This window comes from Macaca mulatta, chromosome 17 (assembly GCF_049350105.2).
Source record: "Macaca mulatta isolate MMU2019108-1 chromosome 17, T2T-MMU8v2.0, whole genome shotgun sequence".
NCBI lineage: Eukaryota > Metazoa > Chordata > Mammalia > Primates > Cercopithecidae > Macaca > Macaca mulatta.
In genome coordinates this window covers 24,411,778-24,433,762 of record NC_133422.1, presented here as the reverse complement: position 1 = coordinate 24,433,762, position 21,985 = coordinate 24,411,778, and the positions used below count along the sequence as shown (strand labels likewise).

The 21,985-nt window shown below is 43.1% G+C and overlaps 1 protein-coding gene and 1 long non-coding RNA gene across 2 annotated transcripts in view; both read right to left on the bottom strand.

The window, feature by feature from the left end:
• Nucleotides 1-1,707, bottom strand: part of GTF2F2 (general transcription factor IIF subunit 2) — a 167,715-nt gene extending 166,008 nt beyond the window's left edge. Inside the window, 1 exon segment of the mRNA NM_001266711.2 lies at nucleotides 1,495-1,707. Within this exon segment, the coding sequence (NP_001253640.1) occupies nucleotides 1,495-1,560 (66 nt within the window). The 5' untranslated portion in view covers nucleotides 1,561-1,707.
• A 6,850-nt stretch (nucleotides 1,708-8,557) lies between these two features.
• LOC144336316 (uncharacterized) lies at nucleotides 8,558-14,713 on the bottom strand. Its single transcript, XR_013407962.1, has 3 exons — nucleotides 14,563-14,713; nucleotides 13,750-13,847; nucleotides 8,558-10,053 (listed from the first exon to the last, which is right to left on the bottom strand). It is a non-coding gene; the product is annotated as an uncharacterized LOC144336316 (long non-coding RNA).
• Nucleotides 14,714-21,985: the final 7,272 nt, after the last annotated feature.

Here is a 21,985-nt window from a genome sequence, read left to right as displayed (position 1 = left end):
TAACACGCTGCTGGAGAGAGAAATGCCTATTTAATTCATCCTTTTAAGTCACACTGAGCTTGGAAATAAGTCAAATCAGTGCCACAGATTAAGGCGAGGGTTAAAGAATGAGAGGTCATGCATTTATTCATCACCTTTTTGTTGAGTAATTACCATGTGCCAAACACTATTCTGGGTATGACAGGCAAAGATCCAATCTCATGGAATGTGATTTTGTGTGTTGGAAAGACGGAGGTAACCAACTTTGAACATATTAACACAAAATCACTCTACACTGTGAAAAGTGCTTTGAAGAATGTAACGGCCAGGTGCGGTGGCTCACGCCTGTAATCCCAGCACTTTGGGAGGCCAAGGCGGGCGGATCACGAGGTCAGGAGATCGAGACCATCCTGGCTAACACGGTGAAACCCTGTCTCTACTAAAAATACAAAAAATTAGCCGGGCGTGGGGGCGAGTGCCTGTAGTCCCAGTTATTCGGGAGGCTGAGAGAGGAGAATGGCGTGAACCTGGGAGGCGGAGCTTGCAGTGAGCCAAGATCGCACTACTGCACTCCAGATTGGGCGACAGAGCAAGACTCTGATTCAAAAAAAAAAAAAAAGAAAAAAAGAAAAGAAAGAATGTAATACGGATCTGTCGTGTTAGCAAATGATCATAAGGGAGCCATTTTTAAGAAGGCCGACAAGAAAGACCTCTTAGATTTAATTGACGAGAACTCAGCCATATGATAAATCAGTTAAAGCATTAAGAAACCGAAAGTCCTTACATTTTAAGTCTCAACGACTTTCAGGATCACATTTTGAATTTGCTTAAGTATTATGAAACTCCCCTAGGAGAAAACACTTCCCAACATGAAACAGTAAAGCACAAATAGTGCCCGCTGTGAGCCAACCAAAATTGCTGTCTTTACATAAAACATTTATTGACGGCCAGTTTCATCAGACCCAAATGTGCTCTGAAAGAATACTCCAGTCCAATGACCTCTCCTGACCTCTCCTTCTGTTTGTTCAGGGCTCTCTCGCCTCTTTTGAGAGCTTCATTAAGGACCATTTACCTAAGAGAATAAGAGTACGCAGGGACCAGTTCTAGTTTCTCGCCGAAAAAACTGTACAGAAAGCAGACATTCAACTACCTCACACAGGCTCATGGCTAAAACCAGTTTCACCAAGGGAAAGATACAAGTAATTCTTCGGTCTGGGATAAAATGCACCGCCCAAGTCTAGGAACACCAAGACAGGGCTCCAGGAAAGCCGTGAGAAAGAGATCTAGTCCAGGCTGATTCAGACCAGTAACCGGCTGAAAGACACTTTGCGTCCCTAAACTAATCTCCTCATCTGCAAACAGATACAACAATGACTCCTGCCTCTCAAAATATGTGAAGCTCTAACGAGATAGCCGTAAAAGAACTTTAAGAGGTGCACGGAGCGGGATGGGCTCAAGTTACTTAAATTATACTTGTGTTAGGAGGAGCGCAAGTGGGAGACTCGTGAACATTACCTTGACTAGCCACACTCCTGTGTTCTGTTTGGCGCCGGTCAGGTCGAGTTCCCCGCGCTCGGCCATGGGTCTGTTGCCGGTGGACGCGTGTGGCCTACAGCAGCGACACCAGGAGCCGGAGGGCTGAGAAGTGGGCGTCCGGAACAAAGGGCAAGCCGCGCTGAGAGGTGAAGAGGCGGCGTTCCTTACCTGCCAGGACACTGGAAACCGGGGGGAAAGAGGAACACGCCGCCGGTAGCCAGACTGCGCCTGCGCACTGTACGTTCGTACGGCGCGCTGTTGCAGACAAACTTTCTGTTTCGGAAATTCCTTGGGTGGGCGTGGCTGTCAGCGTAGTGTGTATCTGAGGGATTAAAACATAGGGTAAGATGAGCCAAAACGTTAGCAACGTATTTAAAGACATGGCCAGCATAACTGAAGAAAAAGATTATCAGAACGGAAAAACGGGGTTCAAAGAGACAAAAGTTGTCAGAACGTGTCCAACCCTAGCCAAAGAGAGAGAAAGAATATTTGAAGGACAGGCTTAGGTTAGTAAATTGGCATCCCCCCTGGCCAACGTCATTAGCACAAGTGGGCACTGGGATCAGACTTGGTAGCCCTGGGTATATTGAAAACATGCCGTTTCTAGACCTGAAAAGAAAGCCGTGTTTCAGCTCAGAGGCTGCCCGAGCTCCTCTGATTAAGCAAGCAGAGCACCTCATATTCCAAAACCCGAAGGTCTGTGACGAAACGAACAAGTAAGAGACAAAACTGATCGTTTCCTCCCCTGCTTAAAGTTTTCTCTTTCTCTTCTTGCCTCTAGAATAAAATTCAATCCTCCTGCTTCAACTGGGCCCTCTTAATTTCATCCGTTTTCCCCTCCCACCATTACTCCACCATGCACCGAACCGCACCAAACCCAGCAGACTTCCCGGAACACGTCAGAATCTTCCTCGGTCATTTCAGAGCCTCTGCACACTGGATTCCCTTCCTTGGAAGCCCTCTTTTACCCCTGCCCTCACTCCCACTCTTTCCTCTGGTTGGCAAACTCCTACTTATGGTTCAAGACCAATGGAAATGTCACTTCTTATGAGATCTTTTATCAACTTCCCCAGAAGAAATTAGTTTTTCTTCACATCACAGTGTGATACTTAGCACTCTGCACTATAATACATATGTTTACATATCTGCCTTTGCTTTCCAGACAACGAACTCCTCCTAGGCAGAAAGAGCTTTATTGAGGTATAATTTACAAATAAAAAATGGTGCTTTATTCATGTTATATCCACAATGTATAGCACAGTGTTTGACACATTGTCAGGTTTCAGCAGGCTTTGGGTGAAAGAACATTCGCTGAAGAGAAACAAACAGTAAGGTATTGTTAAGAAGGGCAAGTAATGTATTGAATCACACATCAGAGCCTTGCACAAAATTGAGGAAATTTTATGTGTGTTCAGCACAGGGCCAGGAAAAGCTGTCAGAACTCTGCGATTAGCTAGCAAAATTAACAGGAAAGATGGGAAGAGACCTGGAGTGTGTCGAAAATGAAAGTTTCAGTGGCTGGACCCTGTAACCCCACCTTTGGGAGGCTGAGGTGGGAGGATTGTGTCTGCCCAGGAGTTCAAGGCTACAGTGAGTCATGATCGTGCCTTGCACTCCAGCCTGGGTGACAGAGCAAGGCCCTGTCTCTGAAAAATAAATACTAAAACCAAAATTTTTTTTGGCCAGCCACAGTGGCTCACGCCTGTAATCCCAACACTTTGGGAGACCGAGATGGGAAGATCACTTGAGGGTAGGAGTTCAAGACCAGCCTAGTTAACATAGCGAGACCCCCATTTCTAAAAAGAAGAAAAAGAAAAAAGAAATTTTAAGCAGAAAATGAAGGTTTCTTCTTGTGCAACAACTTGGAAAAGGGCCTAAAACATATAAAGGGTAAGCAGATGAAGGGAACTGCTCTAAGCTTTACTCAGGTAGAAGGAATAAATTGAAATATGAGACCATGGGAGAAGAGAAGCAGAGTCTAGAGCACCCCAGGAATAAACTTTAAAGATTGGAGCCTTGGCCTTGGTCTCTGGGTCATGGGAGGCCTTAAAATGTGTATGTGGTGTGTGTATGTGTGTGTGCACAGAGATTGGGAGAGAAAAAAATTGTTGATAAAAAGGCTAGAGAAGAAAGGAAAAGTGGAGATTTAAAAATGATTATATAGAAGAAAGAAAAAAACAACTTATTGAGCACCTCTTCCTCATACACTGTTGAACAAAGAGCAAGCTTCCCCTACTGTCCTTTTCAAACAGCTTGAAGAGGGATGTTTACAGAACCGTGAGAGAAAAGGAGGGCATGGCCTCTGTGAACTAAATTCACAGATTTACTGTGGAGGCCCTTAGGGTGATAGATATTACAGCCAGATCCCTCACCTTCCTAAGGACTCATTATATGCCAGATTCTTGGCTAGTTGTTTTTTGTATTATCCCATTTAATCCTTATAACAATTTGCCAGAGTAGATATTATTTTTCCTCAATATAGCCCTATATGTCATTAAACATATCAACATCCAAGAGCTGAGACCACATCCCAGGATAGGGCTCACAGAGCATAGGATGCAGAGGCCAGTGCCCTAAAAAAGGTAACACCAGAATTTTTTACTCCCTCAGATGATTGGTCAAGTTGTTATCAAAATTTTTAAGGCACAAATGCAATTCTAGGAAGGAAGGCCCAACAACTCGTTGCTGGCTACAATTTTTCCAAAAAGTCTAGTAGTGCTTAGGCCAACTTGAAGCTCCATCCTTATCTAGGGCTTAGATTCTAGGTCAGACCTCAAGGCCACCCAACCTTCTTTGCTGCTTTGTTTTTGTTTTTGTTTTTAGACAGAGTCTTGCTCTGTCACCCAGGCTGGAATGTGCAGTGGCATGATCACAGCTCACTACAGCCTCGACCTTTCAGGCTCAAGCTGTCCTCCCACCTCAGCCTTCCAAGTAGCTGGGACTACAGGTGCACGCCATCACACCTAGCTAATTTTTGTCTTTTTTGTAGAGATGGGGTTTCACTGCATTGCCCAGGCTGGTCTTGAACTCCTGGGCTCAAGCAATCCACCCACCTCGGCCTCCCAAAATGCTGGGATTACAGGCATGAGCCACCGTGCCCAGCCCCAACCTGCTTAATAGGCAGAACTACATTCTTTTTTGTGGGTCTTCTAGACTAGGTGCAGCGGGAAAAACTCCTAACACCACACCCACCACCAAACATGCTTCAACCTAGATGAGTGTTCTCAGCCTCTGGTTCCTGTATAAGTTGCATTAGAATTCCCTGGGGGAAATGTGTTTTAAAATGAAGACACCTGAGCCCCAATCCAGGCAAACAAAATTAGACTTTCTGGAGGTGAGTCTAGAAACTGACATTTGTAGCAAGCTCCCAGAGTGTTTCCTAGGCACACCAAAATCTGAGAATCGTTGTTCTAAATGATAGAGTTCTAATAGATAGAATTCTAATTGATATTTTTCTGATCAATGTAGGTCATTAGAACTGGGCCAGTTTCCAAAGTCTGAGACGTGTGAAAAAGTTTACCAGAAATTCTAGCTAGAATTCCCTCATGCCTTGTTAATTCAGAACACCACAATTCTATCAGGTAGCCATTAAGCAGCAAAACCATTAGGCGAGATGTTACAAGTGAGTTGAGGGAATTACAATGACTTTAACAGATAGCTGAGCTCACTTTTAGATTTTGTCCTTGTCTATCATGCACAAGCCTAATTTCTCCAGGCCAGAGATTTTCTTTGTTCATGTTCACTCAGAAACATTCTAGCAAGAGAAAGTATTATCTCCAGGGGAGTTCATATAGGCAAAAAATGCTACGACCAAGACTTTCTTAATAAACCAGACTCATTACCTATTGGTTACTAACATAAACATTGTCATTCAAAAATTACAAATGAATATGGCATTGTGGTAATTCATTCAATTTCCCTGACATTAGTGATGTAGTAGGTTGATAATTTTGCTTCAATATGACACCAAGGCTATAAAACTCCTTCTCTGAATTCTCCCTGCCTAAATTCCTGAGAGATCCCTTGTTTCTCCAGTTATACACAAGCAAAAAGAAATACTTCCTAAAATAGTTTCCATATTGTTTAGTATAGAAAGAGAGTATGAGCTTTGGAGTCAAACTTTTTACCTTTTTTTTTTTTTTTTGCTTTGTCACCCAGGCTGGAGTGTAGTGGCACTATCTTGGCTCACTGCAACCTCCAGTGATTCTCGTGCCTCAGCCTCTGAAGTAGCTGGAACTACAGGCACGTACCACCATGCCCAGCTAACTTTTGTATTTTTAGTAGAGATGGAATTTTACCATGTTGGCCAGGCTGGTCTCGAACTCCTGACCTCAGGTGATCTGCCCCCCTCTGCCTCCCAAAGTGCTGGGATTACAGGCGTGAGCCACTGCCTGGCCAGTCAAACATATTTCAAGTGATACTTCTGCTGTGTACCAGCCTAATTATGTTAATCTCTCTGCACCTGCTTCCTTGCTTATATAATGGAATTATTATACTCTGTAGAGTTATGATGTGACTAAATGAGAAAACATATTAAAAGAATTTAACATTATGATGTGGAAATTATTTTGTAACTGCATTAATTATATTGCAATTATATATATTGCAATAAATATACATAATTGAAAGGAAACACAAAAGATTTATTATAGGCAGCAGTATACTGGTAAATGTTTAACAGCTGGGCTCCCTAAACTCCCCTACCCACAGGAAAGCCCTGATTTGTAGTGTTTACCAATTTCCATGGTGCAAGTACTTCTACAATAGCTGATTTCAAGCTGCCAAGAAGAGATCACTGAAGGTAACGTTGGAAGAGGTGCACTGTACATTGTATAGTATATAAACTCTATAGGCTGGGCACAGTGGCTGAGGCCTATAATTCCAGCACTTTGGGAGACCAAGGCGGGTGGATCACTTGAGTCCAGGAGTTTGAGATCAGCCCTGCCAAAATGAAGAAACCCCGTCTCTACTAAAAATACAAAAATTAGCCGGACGTGGTAGTACACCCCTGTAATACCAGCTACTCGGGAGGCTGAGACACAAGAATCGCTTGAACCCAGGAGGTAGAGGTTGCAATGAGCCAAGATCATGCCACTGCACTCCAGCCTGGGTGACAGGGCGAGACTAAGTTTCAATAAATAAATAAAATATACTGTATAGTATTGTAATACATTGTGTAGTATTTTCACTAGATAGATACTTAAATATAACTTTAAGAGCATGGATAATAATAAAATACAAAAAAATAAGGAAGTGATGAGTATTTTTATTACCTTTATGTTTAATATTATTTATTTCTTCAGCAGTGTTTTAGGAAAAAGAAGTCGCATCTGCAAACCCTGAGGAGGGAAGCCCCTGGTATGTTGGTATCTGTGGGAGAGAGAGGATGCCAGTGGGCAGGATATAGTGAAACTGTAGCAGTGCCATTGGCTGAAGAGGGAGGGAGTGGCTAGACCATGCAAGGCCTTGGAGACCTTGTACAAAGCAAATGTAAACTGGAAGGAGACTTTTTTTTTTTTTTTTGGAGACAGAGTGTCACTGTCGCCCAGGCTAGAGTGCAGTGGCGCGATCTTGGCTCACTGCAACCTCCACCTCCCAGGTTCAAGCAATTCTCCTGCCTGGATTACAGGTGCGTGCCACCACACCTGGCTAATTTTTTGTATTTTCAGTAAAGACAGAATTTTACCATGTTGGTCAGGCTGGTCTCGAACTTTTGACCTTGTGATTCACCCGCCTCAGCCTCCCAAAGTGCTGAGATTACAGGCATGAGCCACCATGCCTGGCCAACTGGAAGGTTAATTTAAGCTTGAATATAAAATAATTATATTTACTTTTTCAAAAGATCCCTGTAGTTGCTGTGGAAAAAATGGATTGGAGGAGACCCGAATGAAAAACCAAGAGACCAGTTGAGACACTATTGTACTAATCCAAATGGAAAAGGATAGTGGTTTTGATTAGGAAAGTGGTAGTGAAGATAAAGGAAGCGGATCAATTTGAAACACATCAGAGATAGGTTTAGGAGGCAGAATTGACAAGGCTTTGTAATTCTTTGCTGTATAGCACAATAGGAACAGGACCATCTACCAAGTGATAACTCAGAATAAGAAAACAAAACTACACACACAGCATTGCTCCTTCTGGGAGATCAGACAAGACTCTGCATGTATTTTGCCTGATGGATGACAGGATTCCATTGAATTGCGTCTGTTCAGTGCCTTATGTCTGATGTGACATATGGCTGCTGCGGCCTGCAAGAAGCCTTCACTCTCAGTAAGTCACTTTAATTGCTCATTAGGTATTGCTGTGGGAATAAAGTGTTAAAGCATGAGAAAATTTAATTTATCATTACTGTAATGAAATCCAATTACAGTATGAAAATATGTAATTTACCAAAACATTTATATCATACTTTATACATTAAATAAAATTATAGTGTAGGAAACAGCACTGAAATACTTGATCAAAGTACCCAAATAAAAACCACAAATAAGAATAAGCCCTAAAATACCATATTAAACAGACAGATCCCCACTAGTGTTCAGATTTCAAAGCCAGAGAAGCCATGTGTGCTGAATATCAATGAGCAATTGTGTCCACATCCCACTAAGAGCAAATCTTGGGGCTTCCTTTTTGATGGATTTCCTCCCCAAATACATAAGCATCAGGGGAAGACAGTTTTCACATCCGGGGGTAGGTGAAAATATTAGATAAATATCAATGGGTGGAGTCAAGGAATGTTCAGTTTAAGGACCCTTTCCATAGGTTGAGCTCTTGCCATAGCTTTGTCAACATAATTCACTTCCCCGGTGTGTAAACAACTGAGCCAACATGGTGGCTCTGCTGCATATAAAGCTGTTGGGGACTAGGGTCCTTCCATCTCATAATTTTACCATCCCTGTGTGGTGTCCTTGTCTGCATAGGGGACCATAATGTCTGCATTTTTCAGCCAAGAGGAAAAGGGGAAGGGTAAAAAGAGTGTACATGACTTTGGCCTTTTTTTTTCTTTTCTTTTTTTCTGTTTTTTTTTTTTTTTTTTTTTTTAACAGTGTGTTTAGATTAGAAACCAAATAAGGTCCATACATTGTGGTTGGTTTTGATGTCTCTTAGTCCTCTCCTCTCCTTTCTCTTTGCCTTCCCTCTGTTCCCCTTCTCTCTCCTCCTCTCTCTGTTTCATACACCACTCTCTGTCATTGTTGTGGATGAATAATTAATTTACTTGTCCCATACAGTTTTTTGTTGTTGTTGTTGTTGTTGCTGTTTGAGACAGAGTCTCACTCTGTCACCAGGCTGGAGTGCAGTGGCACGATCTTGGCAACTTCCACCTCCCGGATTCAAGCAATTCTCCTGCCTCAGCCTCCCGAGTAGCTGGGACTACAGGCACGTGCCACCACACCCAGCTAATTTTTGTATTTTTAATAGAGACGGGGTTTCACCATGTTGGCCAGGATGCTCTCGATCCCTTGACCTCATGATCTGCCCGCCTCGGCCTCCCAAAGTGCTGGGATTACAGGCGTGAGCCACCACACCCGGCCCTCCCATACAGTTCTCTACATTCTAGAGTTTTCTGATTGCATCTCCAAGGTCTCACATATGACGTTACTTCTTCCCTTGTTTTTTTTTTTTTTTGAGACAGAGTCTCACTGTCACCAGGCTGGAGTGCAGGGGCGTGATCTCAGCTCACTGCAACCTCCGCCTCCCAGGTTCAAGCACGTCTCCTGCCTCAGCCTCCTGAGAAGCTGGGACTGTAGGCACGCGCCACCGCATCCAGCTAATTTTTGTATTTTTAGTAGAGATGGAGTTTCACCATGTTGGCCAGGCTGGTCTCAAACTCCTGACCTCAGGTGGTCTGCCCGCCGTGGCCTCCCAACGTGCTGGAATTACAGGTGTGAGCCACCACGCACCACGCCTGGCCTTTTTTTTTGAAACAGAGTCTCTCACTCTGTCGCCCAGGCTGAAGTGCAGCAGTGCGATCTCAACTCACTGCAATCTTTGCCTCCTAGATTCAAGTGTTTCTCATGCCTCAGCCTCCCAAGTAGCTGGGACTACAGGTGCGCACCACAAGCCCAGCTAATTTTTGTATTTTTATCAGAGACTGGTGTTTTGCGATGTTGGCCAGACTGGTCTTGAACTCCTGACCTCAAGTAATCCATCCACCCACCTTGGCCTCCCAAAGTGCTGGGATTATAGGCGTGAGTCTCTGCACCTGGCCTTCCCTTAGTATTTTCTAAACATAGTAGTTAGATTTCAAGGTATGATCAGTCTCAGGTTGAATTTTGGTGGGGGGGAAGACTATTTAAGTGGTCTTGTGCACTTCTAGCATGAGATATATAATGTCTGATTTTCTTTCTTTCTATGATGTTAGCAGCCATTGACGAATATTGTCTAGACCCAGTAATTCACTAGGGATTGCAAAATTGTCATATTCTAATTCTGTCATTCCTTCTTTGTAGAAACTTCCTCATCATTTTCTCTATTAAATATAGCATTAAAAGTTGATTCCGGCACAGACCTGAGCAAAGGTAGTGTGAAGTTTTCATACTGTGAATGTGAAATAGTTGGTCAACAAGTACTTGGATTCAAAAATGCATCCTTTCTCATTTTGTGTTAAGGAGAAAAAAAGAAAAAAAAATGTACCCTGAGCAGTGTAAGAGTACCCCGACACATCAGCGCTCAATCCTCTACAATACTGATTTCCATGCTCACAATCCTCTTTATCAACCTCCACTCCAAAGCCATTGCCTTTTGAGACGGAGTCTCACTTTGTCACCCAGGCTGGAGTGCAGTGGTGCCATCTTGGCTCGCTGCAACCTCTGCCTCCCGGGTTCCAGTGATTCTCCTGCCTCAGCCTCTTGAGTAACTGGGATTACAGGCATGTGCTACCACACTCGGCTAATTCAAAGCCATTGTCTTTTTTGTTTTATTTTTTTCCACAACATCTTTTGATCACCCATCAAGAAAGTCCTTTATAGCCCATTAAAATGGAAGCCCCGAAATTCACAGTTGCAGTGAGCCGAGATTGCGCCACTGCACTCCAGCCTGGGCGAGTGCAGTGAGACTCTGTCTCAAAAAAAAAAAAAATCAGAATTTGCCCATTTCCTGAATCCAGACAGTATTATGTGAATCATATTTTAAAACTGATTATTGATCTTTTACAGTTCCTTCAGCTTTCAGAGACCTTGAGCAATAAATGCTATTTTGTGAAAGGGATGTTAATTGCTTCCCTGGGGTCAAACATCCTCTTTGTAAATCACAAATCCAATAGCCACAAAGAACCCAAACAAAAAATTGACCATTAGTCTTATGAGAGTTATAATTGAGCCTTTTAAATTTAATTCTAAGGCAAAATTTTTTTCAGTTTTTTTTTTTCCTCTAGCATCTTTAACATGAAATAATTACTGTGACTCTTTAGACTTAGCTTATTCATTATTTTGGTTAATGCTATGAGGCTTCCTTCCAAGAATCTCTTCCCTCTGTGATGAAAACACCTCACTCTTCTATTTTTTTTTTTTTTTTTTTTTTTGCATAAAGCATGTGTCTCTGATGATTTTCCAATGTGTACACCTAACATCCCTGATTTTCTGTATTGGTTGTGGCAGTGGGATTGCCAAATGGCAGAGAGACAAATACTAGGATAAAAATTCCTCTCTGTATCCAGACAGATTTAATCAATATCTTCTTGTGTGAGGCGGCAGACTAGAGTAAATATGTTGCACCTGCTATAGTACTATTTGAATTTAGATGAACTCTATATTATTTTAATTCCTCCAAGCAAGAAAAATGAGGACAATAATACTTATGCTGAGAGACTGCTAGAACAAGCTGCTATTGGACCTGAGTTACTGCCTGTCTTCCTGGGCAACTCCTTCTACCGCCATTGGATATGACCATCAGGTGGTTTTAAAGTATGTCCCAATACATCTGACACTCCTTTCTTGAAAACGTGAAGCCTAGTACACTCCCTCATGATGTGGGCCAGACTCCTGATGATTCACTTCAAAGAAATAGAATGTGGTGAAAGTGATGTTACAGGATTTCCACAGCTAGGTCATAAGGATAGCTTGTGCTCGCTCGTGCGCTCTCTCTCTCTCTCTCAGGAGATGATCTTTTTCTGGCTATTGCACTCCAGAGTGTCACAGTAGTTTTACTTTAGACTTTTTTTTTCCAGTGGGGCAACAAGTTGCAGATGGGGTGACTTTTATGGTTTGGGTTCTTTTGCAAGCAGGGAAAGTCTCCGTAATCTGAAGAGGAAAGGGTATTCTCTGTGGTTAGCTGGTTTCAGGGGGACGAACAGTTCTAAGCTTAACTAATCAACTGTAAACCAGAAAGTATTGAGATGAGTTTCAATCAATTTAGAAGTTTATTTTGCCAAGGTTAAGGACATGCCTATTGCACAGCCTCAGGAAGTCCTAACAACATGTGCCCAAAGTGATCAGGTTACAGCTTGGTTTTATACATTTTAGAGAGACATAGACATCAGTCAATATGAGACAGCCGCGTGGGAGGGGTCCCTGGCAAAACTCCAACCCGCATGGGCACTGGCGTGGAGCTACAGAAGTTCACACAGTTGGCAGTGGGGCGGAGCCTGGCCCCTCCTCTTCCTGTGTGAAACCTAGGATTCAGACTGCAAGGCGGGAAGCACACTAGAGTAACTCTGGCCTTGTGGAGAGTCCCTGTTCCCCCTTTTATTCCTTTTCACCCAATAATACCCTGTTTTACTCACCCTTCAAACCATCTACAAGCCTAAACTTTTGCGGCTGTGGGACAAGGAACCCCGTCTTTAGCTGAACCAAGGAAAGGTCCCGCAACAAATTGGTGTAAGATATACATTGGTTTGGTCTAGAAAGGTGGGATAACTAGAAGTGGGGGCTTCTGGGTCATAGGCGGACTCAATTTTCTGATTGGCAATTGGTTGAAAGAGTTATTATCTAAATAGCTGGAATCAGTAGAAAGGAATATCTGGGGCCAGGTGTGGTGGCTCATGCCTGTATTCCCAGCATTTTGGGAGGCTGAGGCAAGAAGATTGCTTCAGCCAGAAGTTCTAGACCAGCCTGGGCAACATAAGCAAGACCTCGTCTCTACAAACAAAAAAAATTATTAGCTACTTGGGAAGCTGAAGTGAGAGGATCACTTGAGCCCAGGAGGCTGAGGCCACCATGAGCCACGATCTTGCTGCTACCATCTCAAAAGAAAAAAGAAAAAGAAAAGAACAACAACAAAAAAGATAAGAGGTTATGGAGACCAAGATTTTCTCTTTTTTTGAGATGGAGTCTTGCTTTGTCACCCTGGCTGGAATACAGTGGCCCAATCTCAGTTCACTGCAACCTCCGCCTCCCAGGTTCAAGCAATTCTCCTGCCTCAGTCTCCTGAGTAGCTGGGCTGCTTGAGTGTCATATGGTGTTCAGAAGAATCACTCCTCCAGAATGAGTGAGGAGACATGGACAAACACAGACCCTTTCCTTTTTGCTTGAACCCACTGAACACATGCTCCAACATGGTCCTCCAACTTCCGGTTTTTTTGTCTCATGATAGTGTAAACCAAAAATAAAATTCTATGCACCTCAACCTACTGATGCCCACCCCCTGCCTTAGCCAAAGGCATTCCAAAGGAAATCTGAAAATTTTGTTCAGGTCATGATTGGAAGGGGGTTGTCTGACATCCCTCATTTTACTTTCCTCCCTTTGAAATTCAGGCACAGCCGGGCAGTTTAAACATTACAGTAGAAATCTCAAGATTGGAGAAACAGACTTTTGGTAGCAATAAGACACCAAATTCCAGCCTGACTTTGGTATAACATCACATGACAGATAGCAGGCCCTGAAAGAAATAAAAATATTTTACTCCAAAATGCATTTCTTTGACATGTTTTGAAATGACCCTGCAAAGCTGCCTCTTGTGGGGAAAATCTATATTTTGTTTAAAAAAAAAAAAAAAAAAGTCCCTGTTCCTTTCCAAGTCTTTTCCCTGATCTAGGAGAGAATTCACTAAGAGTTTGGCACCTTTTCAGGTCTGGTAAGAACTCTGAAGCTTGCTACAGGGAGGCTTAATCTGCATGATGAAACCTTGGTCCTTGGTCTAGGGCTGGATGAGGTGGCTCATGCCTGTAATCCCAGCACTTTGGGAGACTGAGGTGGGCAGATCATTTGAGGTCAGGAGTTTAAGACCAGCCTAGCCAAAATGGTGAAACCTCATCTCTAATAAAAATACGAAAATTAGCTGGGTGTGTTGGTGCGTGCCTGTAATCCTATGTACTTGGGTGACTGAGACATGAGAATCTCTTGAACCCAGGAGGCAGAGGTTGTAGTGAGCTAAGAACCTGCCACTGCACTCCAGCCTGGGCAACAAAGCAAGATTCTGTTTCAAAAAAAAAAAAAAAAATTCTCCTTTTAACCATACCCCTTGGATAGAGGCAGGAGGCAGAGAAATTCTAGGCAGACAGGTGGGTCCCTGGCAAGACCCTACCTTTGAGCCAAAAAGCCTCAAACCTGCATCCAAAGTGAGAATGCCTATCCCCGTTTGCTGGCTCTCTTCCGGTGGGTTCTTTCTGAATAATGTCTTTTTACTGATCGAATGTTGCCTTTTCTGAAACTACCTATGGCCCACCCCATGCCTCTATCCTGTGCCTATAAAGACCCCAGACTCAGTCAGTGGAGGGAGAGAAGTGGCTTGACTGGAGGGAGGCAACTTGACTTCAGAGAGACAGATGGGCTTCAGAGGGGAGATGGCTTAATTTCAGAAAGACAGCTTGACCACAAGAAAGAGCTGGCTGGAGACAGCCGGATTTCATGGGAAGATTACGTGCCTGTCCTGTCCCCTCTCCAGTTCCCCTCTCTGCTGAGAGCCATTTCCCATTGCCTAATACAATTCTCCACCTTCACCATCCTTCAAGTGTCTGGGCTATCTCGTTCATCTTGGATGCCAGACAAGAGCTCAGGAGCCACTGAAGGTGGGTACCCAAAAAACGCTGTCACACTGGTCCTTTGGTCATACTGGCAGAGGGCAGCCACCCCACATGATGAGGCAAGGGGCTCACGGAGCTGATAACACACTGCTGTCCATAGACGGCAGAGCTAAAAGAGCACTGTAGCATGCCCTCTGGAGCTTCAGGGGTTGCGGGCACCCCAACCTGGGCACTGCTCCCAGGCCCGTACGCAGCCTGCTCCTGGCAGCACCCAGAGCAGCCATCCAGATCCCGCACTTGCTCACTCATGTGCTCCCTCCTGCAAGGGGTTGAGCGTGGCAGGCTGAGTAAATGGGGTACCCCCATCACAAGTCTGACAAAGGGGTTGAGAAAAATCCTGCATCACTTTGGCAACTGGATAAGTCAGTTCATTTAGTTTACAATCTCCACATACTCATTTGTGATGCAACAAGGGCTGATTGTAACATAATCCAGTTTTAAAATCTCAAGTTTAATGAGTAAAACAAAATATACAACTGGTAAAGCCAGTTGTATTTTTTTAAAACATGGCAATACTTATAAGAAGTTTGAGCTAGGGACGGTGGTTCATGCTGGTAATTCCAGCACTTTGGGAGGCCGAGGCGGGTGGATCATTTGAGGTCAGGAGTTCAACACCAGCCTGGTCAATGTGGTGAAACTCCATCCCTACTAAAAATATAAAAATTAGCTGGGCATGGTGGCACATGCCTGTAGTCCCAGCTGCTTGGGAGGCTGAGGCAGAAGAATCACTTGAACCTGGGAGATGGAGGTTTCAGTGAACTGAGAGAGCACCATTGCACTCTAGCCTGAGCAACAAAGTGAGACTCCACCTCAAAAAATTAAATAAATAAAAATAAATAAAAATAATAATAAAAAGAAGTTTGAAATGTGTGATTAGAACCTTGCCATTCAAAGTGTGGTGCCTGTGGCTGAGCATGGTGGCTCGCATCTGTAATCTGAGAACTTTGGAAGGCTGAGGCAGGAGGATCACTTGAGCCCAGGGGTTCAACACCAGCCTTGGCAACAGTGCTAGAGCCTGTCTCTACAAAAAATTAAAAAATTAGCCAGGCGTAGTGGCACATACCTGTGGTCCCAACTTCTTGGGAGGCTGAGGTGGGAGGATTCTTGAGCCTAGGAAATCAAGGCTGTAGTGAGCCATGATGGCATCACTGCACCCCAGCCTGGACAATAGAGCAAGACCCTGTCTCAAAAACAAACAAACAAACCCCAAAACAAAGTGTAGTCCCAAGACTAACGATATTAAATTATCTCAGCGTTTTATTAGAAATGTAGAATTTAGAGGCCCATCTCCAACCTACTGAAGCAGAATCTACATTTTAACAATATCCCCACGTGATTGTTGTGCATGTGAAAGTCTGAGAAGCCTGATTTGGAATTCTGGCTCCCCCAATTTCCTGTGAAACTGTAGGCACATCATTCATCATTGTGACTCCAGATTTCCCGTCTGTAAAACGGGCAAGAGTGCTGCTTCACTCATGTACGCATTCGGTAATTACTGACTGAATATTCATTGCTCTGGGGATAGAAGAGTGAACAAGACAAATAATTTTTCAGTCCTCTTCCAGCTGTAAAGTTGTACAGCTCTTTAATCTGATTCCTCGATAGAATTATTTTTCCCTAGCCTTTCACTCCCTGCCCCACCTCCCGATCTCATGAGAGTACTTACAGCATCACGCAATTTTGCATAAGAAGACAGGTGCCAGAGAAAATGGGAGAAAACAACTCCCTCGAGATCAGAAACCCACTTAAAATTGGAGTAAGAGAATGAACACATACATTAAACGCCCACTGCTGCTGCCAGCTTGCTACAAATTCCTTCCATAAGGAGTCTGAGGTTCCCTGACTTGACTTTCAAAATTGCTCCACAAATCACGGGAAATTTCACAGTATTTTACAAACAGCGTGATTCTGACAGCATGTCAGGCATCTTCCGCTGTGTCTTCCTAGTTATATCTCTAACAACAAACCCATAGGGCATGCTAGAAAAAGTGGCAGAGGAGGGTCAGCTATAATTATAAAGCCCAAACTTGCTGATGTTTGCTACCAGCCAAGGGGCTTGAAACCTGTTTAAGTTCCATTAATAGGCGATTAGGCAGAACAAAAGAAAATGGGGAGGAGAATAAAAAGAAAATGGTCAGCCTGGCCAACATGGTGAAACCCCATCTCTACTGAAAATACAAAAATTAGCTGGGTGTGGTGGCGCATGCCTGTAGTCCCAGTTACTCAGGAGGCTGAGGCAGAAGAATCGCTTGAACCCAGGGGGCGGAGGTTGCAGTGAGCCAAGTTTTCGCCACTGCACTCCAGCCTGGGTGACAGAGCTAGACTCCATCTCAAAAAAAAAAAAAAAAAAAAGAAAGAAAAAGAAAATGGAAGATAAAGCAAAAAGAAAGAAAGAACCGCAATACCATCAGGACTAAGCTCCATTCCTATTCAGTGTCACCAGGTACCTTGGGCCTTTGGTCTGTTGCCTTCATTTAGCAGCACTAGCTCTTTATAGCTCGTTTAGAGCTGTAAAGGAAAAGCCACAGCTATCATTTTAAAATGTCACTCCTTTTCCTTCAGAGGTTAGATGTTTGAAGTGACTCTTTTCAAAAGCTTAAGGAAAAATTGATTTGTAAGACAAGACACTTGATTTTACAAAATTGCTCCTTTGTTGGCCCTTGAAAATAGTGTGACTCTTCTTTATGCATATGAGAAACAGGGCGCTATTCTGCCAGTAACATCTCTAGTCTTCGATATTTGCAGAAATGGGATGAAGCAACATGGTTCAGAGTATTTGTTGGTAGAGAAATTTTGTTAATTAATTATACCACTGTATATCTGTACTTTTAAGTCTTAATGAGTGCCCGACACATATTAATGTCAAAAATATATCAATAAATATTTGTTAAATCAATAAATAAGTGTTCTGAAAGGCGACAGAAAATATAATTCAGACCCGCAACTGTCAAGGACTCAGCAGTTAGTTATATGACCCGTCACCACCTGCTTCTTCAGCAAGGCTGTTTTAATGAGAAAAAAAAAAAAAAAGCCATTGATTTATATCCTTTAGTTCCAGGTTGACCCCAGGACTGCTCAGTATTATGGTCTTTTAGGAGGCAAGCTCATTAAAAAGCAATGTGGGGTGAGGCAAACACATCACAGTCAAATGGCTATGTGACTGTAAAATCCCCCTGAACCAAACATTCACCTAATGAGCTCAGTTTGTGAGTTTTGAATTATAATGAAGAACAGGCAGCATCTGAAGCCCTAAAAAGCATGTGTGTGTGTGTGTGTGTGTGTGTGTGTATGTGTGTGTGCGTGTGTGTCCATGTATGTAAGCAATGGCTTCTGAAGCACACTTTACAAAAGTATGTGCTTTGAAGAAGTCAGCTGAAGGTTTTATGTTCACTGCATGCTCATTAGTAACTGGTCTCATTTCTGCTGTTTACTTCTTTTTTTTTTTTTTTTAAAGAAATCATAAGGATGCAATTAAAATCCCAGTGACTGGTGGTTTCTGCTAGAGAGATAAACAGTACCTGACCCCATGTGATCTCTTGCATGAATAGATCAGGATTTCATCTTCTAGCAACTTGATTTTGGATGGTTGCTAAGGAGACTATTGGCATCTCTGTGTCCTAGGTGCCCCATTGCTTGGAGAGAATTACAGCATCTTTTGCCTGTTATTTTCCCAGAGAGAAAACCTGAAAACTCATTAGGGCAGTCAACATTTTAAGATTTTGTTGGTCTCTTTAATGTTTTGAGTGTTTCTGGCCTTGGAGCATAACTGGTGAACATGTTGGCATCTAAATGTGTATGCTTTCAGAAATGACAGTGCAGCTTTGTTATAGAAAAGAGGCGTAAGTAGTCAGCGTCTTCGTATCAAATTCTATGGCCCAGCTCGTGGCACAGGCCTGTATTTGTTTCTTTGTTTTGTTTTGTCAGAGTCAGGAGATCAAGATTAAATCCCAGCGTTTTTTTTTTGAGACAGTCTTACTCTGTTGCCCAGGCTGGAATGTGATGGGGCAATCTCAGCTCACTGCAACCTCCACCTCCTGGGTTCAAGCGATTCTCTTGCCTCAGCCTCGTGAGTAGCTGGGATTACAGGCACGCACCACCACACCCAGCTAATTTTTGGTAGAGATGGGGTTTCACCATGTTGGCCAGACTGGTCTTGAACTCCTGGCTCAAGTGATCCACTCATCTCAGCCTACCAAAGAGCTGAGATTGCAGGCGTGAGCCACTGCACAGGGCCCCAGCTTTTTTTCTAACAAGCTATATGGCCCTGGGCAAATGTCCTCCTGACACTCAGTTTTCTTATCCTAAGAGCAGAAAAATAGTTAATGCCTCACAGTGCTCTTTGTGAGGATTAAAGGTAAGAGTGAGAACATGTCAAAAGCTACTCATAAATTACAACAGCTGTCAGTTACTGTCCTAAATGTGGTTCCCCTAGGGCACAGACTTTCAGGAATTTACCCTCCAGCATATTTATTAGGGAGTCCTAGGATCAGTGCTCCTGGAAGGAATAAGATGGAAGTGGATAAGTAGAGGGAGAAGCCGAACGGTGAATCAATGCAGGCCCAACAACAGACTCAGCTAACCCTACTGGTGAGCTCTGACAATAGAATGGTCCTTCAGCATTTTCTTGAATAGAACAAACCTTTTTTTCTCCCTGCATATGTTGAAGCCCTAATCCCCACTGTAATAGTATTTGAAGATGTGGTCTTTGGGAGGTAATTAGGTTTAGATGAGGTCGTGACGGTGGAACCTCCATGATAGGATTGGTGTCCTTATAGAAGAGGAAGAGACGAGAGCGCTCTCTATTTCCACCATGTGAAGTCACAGTGAGAAGGCAGCTGTTCGCACACCAGGAAGAGAGCCCTTCACCAGGACCCCAACCATCCTGGCACCCTGATCTTGGACTTGCAATTTGTTAAAAACCTGTTGCCAAGCCAGTGCACACCTGTGCAGATTATCTCCAACACCTGTCCTGCCAGCTTAACTTTGTCCCTTCCCTTGCTTTTTGGAGGTAGAAATTATTTTCCAGAAAAATCAAAAGGGGAGAGGCTCTGAATCAGGGGCTACAGGGCTCTTCAGGGGGCAGGAGTAAAGATCCAGACTGAAAGGAAGGCGTTTGCATGTGAAGCAGTGGCACGCTAGGGAGATTGCCCAGCTCCTCGCATGCCAGCAGCCACATATAACATCCAGGCAGGAGCCCCGAGGTTCCCTTCCCGAAAACAGGGAACATCCCCAGAGAACAGACTTCCTGATACGGGTTGCACTGTCATTTTCATAAGTCTTAAGAGTTGATGAAAAAGAAAAGTTGTCATTTTAGTGAAACAACTTGACTAAGATTTTAGCAAACCAAATCAGGTCCCAGTTGCAAAATAGGCTGTTTAGGATGTGCTGAAGAGAAGGTGTTCAGGACAAATACTTTGAGGAAAAAAGACTAGAGTTGAAGAAATTATACCCTTTCTGTTTGGTTAGGGCCAATCACTGTAAATTTCCTGATGTAACAGCCTATAATAAGGGACCTAACTGATTGGGTGATAGATTAGAGAATCACCCTGCAAGGGCCCCTCAGGCACCCTGTCCTCAGTCCTGAGATGTCAGTGGTCTGAGTAGTTTGTAAATAGAGGAATGCTAATTGTTTAAATGTTAATAAATTCAGGATTAGACAAAGTACAAGTAGCAGTGAATATTCCTTTCTAAAAGGAAGATCCCCAGACAGTCCAACAAAGTAAGACTTTGAATAAATTTGTACACACAGAGTACCCAATCAACTTTTTTTTTTTTTTTTTTTTTTGAAACAGAGTCTCGCTATGTCACCCAGGCTGGAGTGCAGTGGCACAATCTCAGCCTACTGCAACCTCCACCTCCCAGGTTCAAGTGATCCTCCCGCCTCAGCCTCCCGAGTAGCTGCGACTACAGGCGCATGCCCCTGCACCTGGCTAATTTTTGCATTTTTAGTAGAGACCGGGGTCTCACTATATTAGCCAGGCTGGTCTTGAACTCCTGGCCTCAGGTGATCTGCCCACCTCGGCCTCCCAAAGTGCTAGGATTACAGGCATAAGCCACCGTGCCTGGCCCCAATCAACTTTTTTTTTTTTACAGCTTCACTGAGGTATAAGTAACGTACAATAAGTTGTACACATTTACATTGTATAATTTAACTAGTTTTTGCATATTTAAATACTTGTAAAACCAGCTATCAAGATAATGAACGTTTTGGCTTAGGCTCAAATGATTCCCCTTGCTCCTTTGTGATCCAGTACTTCCTCCCTGACACCCCACCCCACGGCCCAGACAAAATTGGCCTGCTTCTGTCCCTATACATTAATTGTATTTTCTAGGATTTCACATGAATGGAATCACACAGTGCGTACTCTTTTTGTCTTGCTTCTTTTAACTACTATAATTATTTTGAGATTCATCCATGTTGTTGCATATACAATTCATTCTTTTTTTTTTTTATTTTGAGGAGTCAGGATCTCCCTCTGTTGCCAAGGCTGGAGTGCAGTGGTGCAATCACGGCTCACTGCAGCCCTGACCTCTCTGGGCTCAGGTGATCCTCCTTCCTCCTCAGCCTCCCAAGTAACTAATTTTTTTTTTCTTTTTTGTAGAGATGGGTTTCATCATGTTGCCCATGGTCTGGAACTCCTGGGCTGGAATTCCTGGGCTCAAGCTGTCTGCCTGCCTTGGCCTCCCAAAGTCTGGGATTACAGATAAAAGCTGCCGCAGTTGGCCCATTCTTTTCTGTTGCTGGGTAGTGTTCCATTATATGGATGTACCACAATTTGTTTAACCATTCACCAGTTGATGGACACTTGGGATATTAGATATAAAGTGCTAATAACATTTATGTACAAGTCTTTGGGTGAACATATGCATTCATTTCTCTTGAATACTTTAGGATTGGAATGGCTGTGTCATAGGGTATGTATATGTATAACTTTTAAGAAACTGTCAAGCTGTTTTCCAAAGTGGTCATTTCATTTTACATTCCTACCAACATAGTAAAAGAGTTTCAATTGCTCTATAGCCTTGCAACACTTAGTATAATCAGTCTGTTTCCTGCAAATTATTCTAGTGGGTGTTTAATTCTATTTCATTGTGGTTTTAATTTGCATTTTCCTAATGACTAATGATGTTGAACATTTTGTGTGTGTGTACTTATTTGCCATCCATATATCTCTTGTGAAGTGCTTGTTCAAATATTTTGCCAATTTTTTATTGGATTGTTTGTCTTGCATTAATGAGCTGTAAGAGTTCCTGGTATATTTTAGTTACAAATCCTTCATCAAGTATGTGTTTTGTGACTATTATCTCTCAGTCTGTAGTTTTCGTTTTCCTTTTCTTTCTTTCTTTCTTTCTTTCTTTCTTTCTTTCTTTCTTTCTTTCTTTCTTTCTTTCTTTCTTTCTTTCTTTCTTTCTTTCTTTCGAGAGAGTCTTGCTCTGTTGCCTAGGCTGGAGTGCAATGGTGTGATCTTGGCTCACTGCAACCTCTGCCTCCCGGGTTCAAGCAATTCTCC